Genomic DNA, 12,427 nt, shown 5'->3' with positions numbered 1-12,427 from the left:
TAAGCACCTCCTCCTAACACAAGCTTCCCCCTTTACCTTTAAAAACTGCCATTTGCCTGTGAGTCACTCTGTCTCCTCTCTATCCAGAGATTGTCCTTTGTCATGTGCCCCGCCCCTCACACACACACACACACACACACACACACACACACACACACACACACACACACAGATCACACACACCCCAACTGATGTCCCTTCCCTTCTCCCTCATCCTCTGTCTTCTGGCTTTGTCTCTTCTGCCCTGCCCTGCCCTGCCCTGCCCTGCCCTGCCCTGCCCTGCCCTGCCCTGCCCTGCCCTGCCTGGTGAGACTCTGGGGCAGACCATTCCACTTTGTACTGAGGACTTGGTCTCGTGATGTCCTGAGGGTCCCTACACTGCAAATGACAGTAATGAAAATGAAGTGCTTAGAGGCACACAGGCGAGGGGCTCAGATCATGCTGGTTTTGACGAGAAGGAGCTCTAAAACTGTTGCTGGTCATCTGAAGCCTGATTTAAAATCGTACGCGTCCCCTTGTGTAAACTACCTCGATTGGTTTGGCTTCCGACCCCACAGAAGCACCATTGGACCTGTCACTGTGGCTTCCTTTAGCTGTCATCACCTTTTGATCTTTCTTGGTATTCTCACCTGGCCTTAGACCCCTGCAGCAAAAATTATGTCCTATGCTGACCTATCTGATATTCTCTCAAGAGCAGAAATTACTGACCACTGCTCCTGCATTTGACCTGGATTATCTCCATGGCCTCCTCCCTGTAGCAGACCTGAGGGAAGGGTGGCTGACGTCGTTGTCCACATGATGTGAAAACTGACCTGACAGACGTCTAGGCAGTGCCTCTCTCGTGAACTGACAGTTCTCTTGCCTCCCACAGGGAGACCTTGTGGCTGTTGGGGTACTGTCTGGAAACAGGAATTTTGAAGGACGGGTCCATCCTAACACCCGGGCCAACTACTTAGCATCTCCCCCACTAGTAATAGCATATGCAATTGCAGGCACTGTCAGGATTGACTTCGAGAAAGAGCCTTTGGGTAAGATTTGGGGGGGTTGTGACTGGGAGGAAGTTGCTGTTTTGGGGGCATGCTAGCACGTGTCTTTAATCCCATGACTGAGAAAACAGAAGCAGGCAGCTCTCTAAAAGTCAGTCCAGGCCAGTCAGGGCTCCACAGCGAGACACTGTCTCTAATATCAAAGACTCCCTAGAGATGAGCCGGTACAGCCAAAAGACAGAGGAAGAAGCAAGATTCTATTGGGTGTGGTAGATGGCAAAAAGGACATATAGTTCAAATGTATTAGCAGTTTGCCATTCAGGATCTTCGGCTCCTGCCTCCTGCTGGCCTCCTGAGGCAGGCTTCCTGTTACCGTGCGCCCTGTCTGAGCACACTCCGGTGTTTCAGAGTCTCACACCTCCCAAGTGCTGCTTTGCCATGGCTTTAGCCTGAGGAGATTCAGTGTGGCCGGCATCCCTTAGATTTCTGTTTAGGAAATGTAACTCCAGCTAGAGTTGCCCCTCGGTGGCTTTGGATTCTACATTTCCAATTATCCCTACTCACCGAAATGTACTTGACCCTAAATGAGCATTCCCAGTGTTGTCAGGCAGACAGCTGCGGGGAAGCTGAATCTCCCAGTACACATCTCCAGTGTGCCACAGCCAGACACAGCACCACTCTGCCCTCCTGCCTCGGCTCTCAAGTCTGTAAACAAATGTCCTTTCCATAGTCAGTGCCCTTGCTTCCACATTAGATAGCCTGGTGTTCTGCACAAAACCAGTGCCTCACGTTGCCACAGGCTTCATTCAGGCACGATGTGCGTGCTGTTGGCTCTGTGTCCCCGTTAAAAACAGCATTGTAGGCCTTCCTCTGTCCAGAGAGCATTGGCTTCAAAAACCTCTGAGGATACTGAAGTCTGCCAGAACTCAAGTGCCTAACAGCAAACAACAAAGTATTTCATATTGGGTGCAGGCCACCTCCAAGCCACGCATTACGCTTATGACAATGTCAACGTTAGATAAATGTTGCATGAGGAATAATGGGGGGGGGGGAATGTACAAGTTCAATGCAGGCGCTCTTTTTTTTTTTGTTTTCTGTTTTCAGTCTATAGTTGATTGAATTAACAAATTCAAAACCTACCATTAGAAGCCCCACTATTGTAAATGTCTGTAAATAAGAGAGCATACGCTACCACGTTATGTATTAATCACTTGATACAAATGTCATCAGAGGTTTTCTTACAGAGGAAGAGATTCAGTCTTTACTGCTTCGTGTTTGCACAGGACAGATGTGGCTGTGTGATGACAGAAATGGGTGTTAAGAGAGTTTCTCGTCATAACATATCTTCCCCAGGAGTGAACGCACAGGGCCAACAAGTGTTTCTGAAGGATATCTGGCCGACTCGAGATGAGATCCAGGAGGTGGAGCGGAAGTATGTCATCCCCGGGATGTTCAAGGAGGTCTATCAGAAGATAGAGGTGAGACTCACCACAGTGCAAGCGCACACTGGAGAGCATTTATCTTGTGTCTCTGCAGGCCTCGAGGCGAACAGGCACAGACTATAGAGAGAAACGTTTCTTTCTTCCTTTGTCCAGGGGAGTATTCACGGTTATTCTTTGCCCATGATGCACAGATTGGGACAAGGGATGGCCCAAGCCTCAGTAGCAGTCCTTAGGTCCACTGTAGCTGTCCTCACTCTTTTTCAGACGTCCTGGAGTGTCTCTGTGTTGAGACCATGGTGGTCCCTATATCTTGTCACTGGAGTGAAGTTAGTTGATCAAATTTGCCTTTCAAAGAATCATTTGAATGTTTAAAAAAAAATCAGAATGTGCCAACTTGTTGAAATGAGGGGGAAGAAAAGTTGTACATTGTAAAATAGAAGAAAAGCCGGGCATGGTGGCTCACACCTTTAATCCAGCACAGCACAGAAGGCAGGGGCAGGTGTATCTCCAGGCATTGGAGACTAGCCTGGTCTACATGGTGAGCCCAGGACAGCCAGGGTCTATGTAGTGAGACCCTGTCTCAGAGCAATTAAGTGAATGAATAAATAAAACAGGAGAAAATGGGTGGAGAAAGGGCCTCAGTGATGCTCTTCCCTGATGGCCAAGGTCTTCCGGCCAGGGTGATGGTTTGAAATGGGAGTAAGACTGTAGGATGGGGTGGTGGCATGGACGTCCCTCATTGTCCCCTCCACAAGCTGCTCACCGGGAAGTAGGGTGAGGAAGCTTGTCAGCCATCTGACTTAATGTGTTTCAGCAAAGGTCGTTAAGGATCTATGAAGAAAATTCGAGCCAACTTAGATACACAGTGGCTATCACTTGCTATCTAGTGTCCATGTAACCTGGAAGCCCATTATTTTAAGAATACATATCCATTATCTGTTGGTCCCATCACGGATGGGGCTCACGAGGCCCCATCCCTCCCTGATGAGTGGTTGCTTAGAGGAGTCAGTTTCTTCAGTAAAACGTATCCAGGCTCCAGTAACTCACCCAGCCCGTGCTCATACAAGCAATGCTAATTAAACTGAGCAGGCCAGAAGAAGACGGCATGAATGTAGGAGAGAGGGGTGAGAAGGGAACGAGGCTCATAAGAATTGAAGGGGACAAGAGGGTAACGGAGTGGGGGGATATGCCCTAGAACATCGTACAAATGGATATGAAATCATTAAAAAATAGATAGACATCTATATTGGAAATAGATAACACTCAGCATTAAAACAACAGCATGTTGTGTCTGTGGGTCCAGAGCCAATGGGAGCCTCAGCCTTCCCAAGCTCCAAGCAAAAGTCACCCATCTGGGCTGACACCGTCTCCTGAGGACCTCCCTGGGCTTTGCACTGAGGTCCCCATCCCACAGTAGCTCTTGGCACTGCCAGCATGGCCCCTTCAGTGGGTAGTTACCGTCAGAGCAACGGTGAGTAGCCGGTGTCTTCACAGGAGCGCTCACCGGCCAGTGAGTCCCTGTGGAGGGCGAAGGGCCTTTCTACCAGGGACTGGACCGGATTCCTGTCGCTTAGCCAGACAAAGGAACCACTTTGTGTATCTGCTTAGAGTCAGAGTGGATTTTAGAAGAACTCTTTTGAATGTTTTATTTACCTATCAGATATTTCCTGGACTGGAGTGTGATTGATTCTTTTCTCCGTGTTTGAATTTTTTTTGCAGACTGTAAATAAAAGCTGGAATGCCTTAGCAGCCCCTTCAGAGAAGCTGTATGCGTGGGACCCCAAGTCTACTTATATCAAGTCTCCGCCATTCTTTGAAAGCTTGGTATGGATTTTCCTTATATTTGTAGATGTTATGTACTTAAGTTGTATTTGTTAGTGTGTGTGTGTGTGTGTGTGTGTGTGTGTGTGTGTGTGTGTGTGTGTGTGTGTGCGCATGTGAGCACGGGGCAGGTGTGCCATGACACGTGGAGGTCAGAAGCGGTTTACCGAGTCACTTCTCTGTACCCACAGTGGGTTCCCGGATCAGACAGGCCCTCGGGGTTGGTGTTGGCAAGAACTTTTACCGCGTACCATCTCACTGGCCTATCGCTCTTGTTTTAACACATATGACTGTTTTTGCTTGCATGTATGTCTGCGTGCCACATGTGTATAGTGCCCAGGATGGTGACAAGAGGGCGTGAGATCCCCTGGACCTAGAGTAACAGACAGTTGTGAGCCATCATTGCGGGTGCTAGAAGCTAAGAGCGCCTGGTGCTCCTGACCTCGGAGCCATCTCTCCAGCCGCTGGCTCCTTACTTTTAAACATAAGCTCTTTTAAAGATGTTTTTTCCTGTGCAGCCTTACCCCACAGCCTTGTGCAGGCTGCCCATGACAGTCACACCTTTGCATACTCAACCTGAAAATGCTGACAGTGTTGTAGGAGGCTCGGGGGCTGGGCTGTGGGCACTGTTTCTCTGGCTAGAAGGTCTGTGTGGCTGTGCAGAGACATTCTGGTGAGGAGACACCACCTAGGAGAGGGCCAGCTAAGATCTGCAGGACTGTCCCAGGAGAATCTCCTCAGGGCTTGCCCAGTCTATTTAAATCTTCCACTCCATGATGGGTTGCTCTGGGGCGGGGATGGAGTGGTGAAGGGAAGGGGATGGGGGAGAAGTCAGCCTCCCAGTTGTCTTTGGCATCTGAAGAATTCTGGAAAAGCAGAAAGAATGTCCTTGCAGCTACATTCCTCTTGCTTTTGAGGGCTGGTGCCAGTATGTCACCTTCTATCCAAGGTTCAGAAGTGAATACTCAGTTTACCTTACTTTTAATCGTAAGCATCGTCACTATGAGCCAGTCCCTGAGGAGTTTCCGTGCACTGATGTAGGACTCCCAGTCCGGTTCACTTGGTGTCCAGCCCACCTGGTGACCTGTCTGAGAAACCTGGTGGAAATGCTGATGCGTGCATTCTCCCACAGACTTTAGATCTCCAGCCCCCCAAGTCTATAGTGGACGCCTATGTGCTACTAAATCTAGGAGATTCCGTAACAACGGATCATATCTCTCCAGCGGGGAACATTGCAAGAAACAGCCCTGCCGCTCGCTACTTGACGAACAGAGGGTGAGTGTGGGTGAAGCGGGAAGGGCTGAAGGCAGAGGGAGGAAATACAAGGAAGCCTGCATGACTTCAGGATCAGACTGTTCACTTTCTGTGCTAAGCAGCAGTGCTCGAGAACCAGTTGGTTTCCCCACTCTTGTTGTCTTGTTAGCATCACAGGAGAGCTCATGAGTCACAAATGACCAGGAGGGACGGCTTCCTAAGCAAGCGTGCACCTTAGGCTCATCCTTGGCAGAACCTGCTTGAGGCCCGGGAGTGATATAACCCGGAGTTCATGTGTCCTGTTGACCATGCTCACGGGACTCTCCAGAGTGTGCCCTTCACTCACTCATCCTTTCATCCCCTCAGACAAGCCAAAGGCCACAGGTGTACCCACGTCATCCTCTGTCAGCTCAGTACAGATGATGAGTTTGGGTGTTCCCGAGTCTAATTTCCATGAGACTTGTATGAGGAGCAAAGAAATTCCTGATTTCTGTCCTTCCCTTCCGAATCAGTTCCCTTGGAGAGAGGGAGGGCTCAGAGGGAATTCGAGCAGGACAGTTGTTTCTCGGGGGAGGGGGGATTCTGACACTGGTCCTCATTAGGGCAATGAATACAAGCAAACATAATGTCCCCCTCCCTGCCCTGCACAAACCCACAGCATGGGATAGGGTTTCAGAGGTTCTGAGGCAGGCTTGCCTGCTCCTGAAACCCAACAGAAGCTCGCCAACCCCCAGATACAGACAGTTAAATCACGTTAACACTGACCCTCAGTATGTAAGAAACAGGCCGGCCGCTGCGTTGGCTGAAACATGCTGTTCTCAGCATCACAAAGTTCCTTTCATCAGTTCCCACACATAAGACAGGATCCTTGGCCCCGCCGTAAGGCTTCTCCTCTGAGAAGATGTATGTTAGGTTGCCAGTGCATTGCTTCCCTTGGCCTCCCTGATCATTCAGGGGCAAATTCAGGCCGTCTTGTAGGAACCTGTTTGGTTGTCCTCCATTCTCTGACCCATCTTACTGGCCTCTCTGTTGCATTTAATTCAGTTTGCACGTGTGTGTAGCTGTGCAAACTTCCTGCTGAGTTAAGAGGATATCCCGATATGAAAGACTCCTGAGTCGATCCTGGGGTGTATTGATTCCTACACTACTCCGCTTCTGCCTGCCCGACCCAGTTAAGGCTGTGAGAAAAACGGCAGAGCAGTGTGGCAGATCCAGTGACATGCCTGGGTTTATGGCTTTTTTTTTTTTAATCTGTGTGTAAGCTGAGTTTACTCTTCACTCACACGCTACCCCACCTTCTGTTATTAGTCTGACGCCACGAGATTTCAACTCCTACGGCTCCCGCCGGGGTAACGACGCCATCATGGCACGGGGGACATTTGCCAACATTCGCTTGCTGAACAAGTTTCTGAACAAGCAGGCCCCTCAGACTGTCCACCTTCCTTCAGGAGAAACCGTGAGTGTCCTCTCCCTTCTTGCAGAAACCAGTGTCCACCAGGCTCTGAGGCCTGATCTTCACAGTGGCTTTCCTAATCTTCACGCCACAGCCTGCCTGACTTCCTACGGGTCCCCGTGCTAGGTGTCCATATGTGTGCCGTTTATCATGGTAGAGATTACAGTATCCTGTTGATTAGTGGTTGGGCACCAGGGTTCAACTAAGTCTCATTCGTTGTGGAATGGTCCAGCTGCTACAGCTGCTACTCTGCCACGAGGTCCGCAAGCCGCCCTCTCCCAGCTGTCTCCCTTTTAGCTGCCCTCTCCGTGTAGTCCCCTAGGCAGTAGTTACCACACCACACTCACACACACACACACACACACACACACACACACACACACACACACACACACACACCCCTCATTCTGCAGGCCCTGCATGGACAACAGAACCGTTCCACACGCTCCAACTGCCTCTCAGCCATTTCCTTCACACACTGTCCTCTTTAGCCCGGTTAATCAAAGTTCCAGAAACTTGTAATTTAGCAATTAGATTTACATGTTAAATTCTCAATCCACAATATATCCACACAATAAAATTATAACCAATTAATAAGGTTATAAACTGCCTTCCAAGATAAGATAAATTTGCCTATAGAAATCCATCCCAGCTACCATGGCAATTCAAGACCACCCGGATATGGGTCAGGGATCTGGGTCTCCATCTTGATTCTCCTCCTTTCTTTTCTCTCTCACACCTTGCAAAAACTTTGTCCCCGCCCCTCTCTCTACCGTCCAATCATGTATCGCCCTGACATCAACCTACACTGGAAGTTGAGCTTAAAAAAAAAAATCTCTGAGCAAAGTTTCATCTGTGTTTAAAGTACTTGAAGACTAAATTCAGATTATTTAGGATATTTATCAAGAAGGGCTATCCTGTGTCCCCGCTGGTACTTGTTCTAATCCACTGCACCCACAGCTAAAGGACTGGGCTTTCTGAGGTTTGCCCAGTCCTGAAGCTGGTGTTCATCCTGGAGTTGTTTATCTGTAGGTGTGGGTATATGGGGCGGGAAAGCCTGGACTCAGCCACCTGAGGTAAGACCTCTGGTGGCCTTTACTCTGTAGGCCTTTTGATAAATTTATGACCCAGAAATAACACCAGCCTCATGTGGCTTTGAGGCTTAAAACAATACAGGGTGACCTGTAAGATCCAGGATGGCATCACATCTGCAGGTCCCCAAGGTGCGTCATGGGACTGCCTGGTGACTGCCTACCCTCCTTGAAAATGACCTGCCAGCTGCTGCTGTCACTGTTGCCACCTCTTCCTCCTCCGTCTCCTCCTCCTCTTCTTTCTACTTTTCTTCTAGTGAAAATATATTTTTTTCATTCAATATACTCTGATTACAATTCCCCAACAACACAAATTCATTTCACTGCCATTCCCATCCGAGTTCATGCCTTAGAAAACAAATGGGTATCTAAAGAATAATAAAACATAATAAAAGCAAACTAGAATAGAACAAAACACACCAGACACTCTTGTGCAGACATTTTTCCCACTAAGGTTCCCTCTTCTAAAAGGGCTCTTGAGTTGATGTAAAAATACCCAGCACACCAGTCCCCAAACAAAGTGTAGCAGGCAGGTGGGACGGGAAGAAAGCAGGACACAGGGGCACCGCAAGAAGTAGAAAATTAGGGGTTGGGGATTTAGCTCAGTGGTAGAGCGCTTGCCTAGGAAGCGCAAGGCCCTGGGTTCGGTCCCCAGCCCCAAAAAAAAAAACCAAAAAAAAAAAAAAAAAAAAGAAGAAGTAGAAAATTTAAAAAAAAAAAGAAATCATGTCTACAGAGAGATTTTTGCAGCAATAGCAATCATAAGCAAAGATCTTCGTACATTATGGAAAAGGAAAGAAAATATCAAAAGATTCAAAGGTGAGGCTGATCTCTTTAGAAAATTTCTGGGAATAGACAGGAGGGACAAAGGGAAAGACAAAGGAAAGGGACTGAATTCAGAGCCTAACAACTGATTTGCCCCAAGTCCTATAGACAGGAGCTAATGGAGGGGCTGGGGCACATTACCAAATGACCTAAGAGACAGCACTGGGAATGCGTTTTGAAAAGCTCCTCTGAGCAGTAGCCACGTAACTGCAAAGATCTCATTGAGTCACAGTGCTTAAAATTAGGAAAAACAGAAACTCTGGAAGGACCGCCAGCCTGTAGGTGGCATCAGCTTACCCTGTGGGATTCTGAGCTGCAGTCTCAAAAGAGCACTTAAGACACAAACTCCCATGCTGTTAGTTCACAAATCTCGTAATCTCTGGAATGTGGCAGGCTGGTGGTTTCCTTCTGTTCTTGCTATTTCCCTGTGCAGAGAAAGACACTTCTTGTTGTGGTGGTAGGAACAGTTTAGGCTTGTCCCACTAACTTACAAATAAATGAGACTCAGACTAGGGGTTATTTTATTTGTCTTTGATAGTTACTGGGGGGATAACCCCTAATCTACTGCCCTAACTGTGGGCCTGGGCTGGCTACCTCAACAGTGATGTACCCAGATACTTGATGTTTCTCCTGGCTACGTACTCACGGTCCATCTCTGCTCATAGAGGCTTCCTCCTCTCCTCCTCTTCTTCCTCCTCCTCCTCTTGCTTCTCTACTCCCAACCAGGTAGCTCAAAACCCAATTAGGTAACTCGAAACCCGACTGCCTCTAATCCCTCCAGTAACGGGTGTATATCCAATTTTATTTAACCAGTAGTTTTAAATTAAGGAACAAGATTTGCACAACACGTGAACGTGAGAATTCACTCACAGGCCTAGGCCTTCTCGTGCAGAAGTTAGCATTAACAATACATAGCAACAGACCAAACCTCAACAGGTTAGGTAGCATTTCTGTATTCATGAGCTCTGTCTAGCTCAAGGTTAGGTGACGACAAATGAAATGAGGCACAGCCCCAGCCGTCCACCAGGATTTCAACACGTGAAAAAGCCTCTCTTAGGGCTTAACGGAAGGCTCGCCTTGAGCCCCTTTCAGTTGTCTCCTTTTTAAGGGGCTTTACTTTCTGATCCACTTAGCTATATAAACAAATGAACCAATCACCAGTGATGCCGTCGGATGTCTGGGGAATTCTCAACTCGGCAGAATCTCCTGTGAGAAGCAAATTTGTCTGTGGAAGATGTTTCTCACTTATTAAATTAGCTGACCCTTCCTGACCTGTTGCTTCATGCTTCTGCCTCTGCCGTGGCCTGCACGTAGAGGGACAAGAAGACTGCATTTGATATATGATCTATACACACACTGTAAGGGTCGGAAAATCACTGAAGGAAGACCCCAGACTCAGTATGCAGAGACAGTGTTTATTCTGCAGAAACATCGAGCCTGCAACTGCGGACAGAGGTGCTCAGGCCTTCTGATAGGGAACGCGGGGGAGCTCTCTAGAAGGATTAGGTAATCTAATGCTTCACTGGTGGGAAGTCACAGGTGCTCAGTGGTCTGCGTTCTTAGGAAATTTAACCACAGGATAAGATAGGGCTGCCCAGAACAGATGCTCTACCCTGAGATAAGATTATTTCCCATTCTTGTGGTTGTCTCCAGGCTGGTCTTTGGGAGGGGGGTTTATGGCCTTGTTCCTGACTTTTATGGTCTGTCCCTGGAGCTGGTGCCCATGGCCTTCTTTTCTAAATCAGGCCTGGTCCTTAAATGGAGACAAATGGGCTTCATGCTTATGTTGTCCTTTCTATGCCGCTGGGCCTCTAGTACTGGGCCAAAGCACAGGCAGGCTTCATGGGGTGTTTGTTTTTAGTTGCAAATGGTTTGGTCAATGGAAGAGAAGGAAACAAAAACCCGATGTGGTTCCCTTTTATCCCTCTGGTGCCCTCGGATTTGAATTCATAACATGGGAGAGCAGTTACGATTCAGGCAGAAGTCAGCTCCATTTGGTAGGAATGAGTAGATGGCTTAGAGACCAAGCAAGTGGTGGGGTCTTTAGTTGTTGTTGACTTAGCTGTCCTTGAGGTCCTTGGGACCCTGTACTGTCACCGGTGTCCTCTGGATCTGCGTACCCACCCTTGCCTTTTGTCCATCAATAAAACTTTCCTTCCTCTTCCCAGCTTGATGTGTTCGATGCTGCTGAAGCGGTACCAGCAGGCTGGACTTCCCCTGATTGTTCTGGCTGGCAAAGAGTACGGTTCAGGCAGCTCCCGAGACTGGGCAGCCAAAGGCCCTTTCCTGCTGGTACGTACGGGACAGAGGCTTCCTGGTGAGGCCGCTCAGAACGGGCCAGAGCTGGGAGGGGACTGGGGAGGAATAGATGATGTGGTTTTGTTCACAAGACATCATGAAAGAGCAGACTGTGATATTCACCCAGCCTGCTTCTCTGTAGATGTAGACCTCTTCCACCCAAAGGCGACAGACCGTAGGAGAACTGGCTCAGGTGTATCAGCTGGGCTTGGGCCAGACGGCATCGGCTCTGCAGGTGTCTGGATAACTTTGGAGGGAAGTCTGTGGGGCTGGTGCAGTAGAGCCGAGGTGGAGAATTGATAACTCATAGGAAAGCCTGGTTACTCCAGTGCCCTGGCATATGGGCTATTGCCATATGCCAATCACACACTGACAATAAAAGGTCCTTTATAGGGAGCTTCATAGCAACACTGTTAAGTGAAGTTTGCTCCTGAAACAGGAGGTGTGAGAGCCACGCGTGCTAACCATCCACTTAGTAGTACATTCTGAATGTCAGTTTTGGTTAAACCCTTGGTGTCTACTGATGATGTGTGCCCTCAATAAAATAAAACCCAAAGAAAGGAAAACGATTTCTTTTATATTTGAGATGTGCGTTCCAGGTACAAATTAGCTGAGGGCTCTGATACCTCAAAGTGGTTAAGTGCATGGTCAGACCACGTGGGTTCCGACACTGCATCCCACCACTGAGTCTCCCTCAGTAAAAGGGAACTGTAATAGCATCGGCCGGATCTGGAGGCTGCTGGAGGGCAGGAAAGAATTCAAGTAGGTTCCTTCAGAGTGCTGGTGTACGGTAGGCAATCAGATACAACTCGCTACCAAATTATTTATAACCAGAAGATAGCATTTTAGATGAAGGACTAACGGGTCTGCAGTCTAGCATCTTGCGGAGTTTCTGTGCACCTTCTAAAGGAGAGTTGGAGCCGTGTCTAAACCTCTCTCTCGGTTCGTCAGGGAATCAAAGCTGTCCTGGCAGAGAGCTACGAGCGCATTCATCGCAGCAACCTAGTTGGCATGGGGGTGATCCCCCTTGAGTATCTCCCCGGCGAAACTGCAGACTCTCTGGGACTCACGGGTCGGGAAAGGTACACGATCCACATTCCCGAAGACCTTAAGCCCCGCATGAAGGTTCAGATAAAGGTAAGCAGGGCTTCTGCTGGGAGAACCTGAGGGGCCTGTTGCTTGTCTGTCGTCCATTGATAGGAAGAACGAAATTAGTGGGGCAGAGGGGAGTTAACTCCCGATGACATCAGATGTGAA

At 48.6% G+C, this 12,427-nt stretch overlaps 1 protein-coding gene across 1 annotated transcript in view; it reads left to right on the top strand.

The window, feature by feature from the left end:
* The window catches only part of Aco1 (aconitase 1), a 55,222-nt gene that overhangs the window by 40,983 nt on the left and 1,812 nt on the right, over positions 1-12,427 (top strand). The window contains 8 exon segments of the mRNA XM_032905065.1: positions 872-1,028; positions 2,340-2,464; positions 4,148-4,252; positions 5,382-5,524; positions 6,812-6,959; positions 11,041-11,064; positions 11,066-11,164; positions 12,122-12,307. Of these exon segments, the coding sequence (XP_032760956.1) occupies positions 872-1,028; positions 2,340-2,464; positions 4,148-4,252; positions 5,382-5,524; positions 6,812-6,959; positions 11,041-11,064; positions 11,066-11,164; positions 12,122-12,307 (987 nt within the window).

Source organism: Rattus rattus, chromosome 1 (genome assembly GCF_011064425.1).
Source record: "Rattus rattus isolate New Zealand chromosome 1, Rrattus_CSIRO_v1, whole genome shotgun sequence".
NCBI lineage: Eukaryota > Metazoa > Chordata > Mammalia > Rodentia > Muridae > Rattus > Rattus rattus.
Note: the sequence above shows the minus strand (reverse complement) of the source record. Positions and strands in the feature narration are given on the sequence as shown.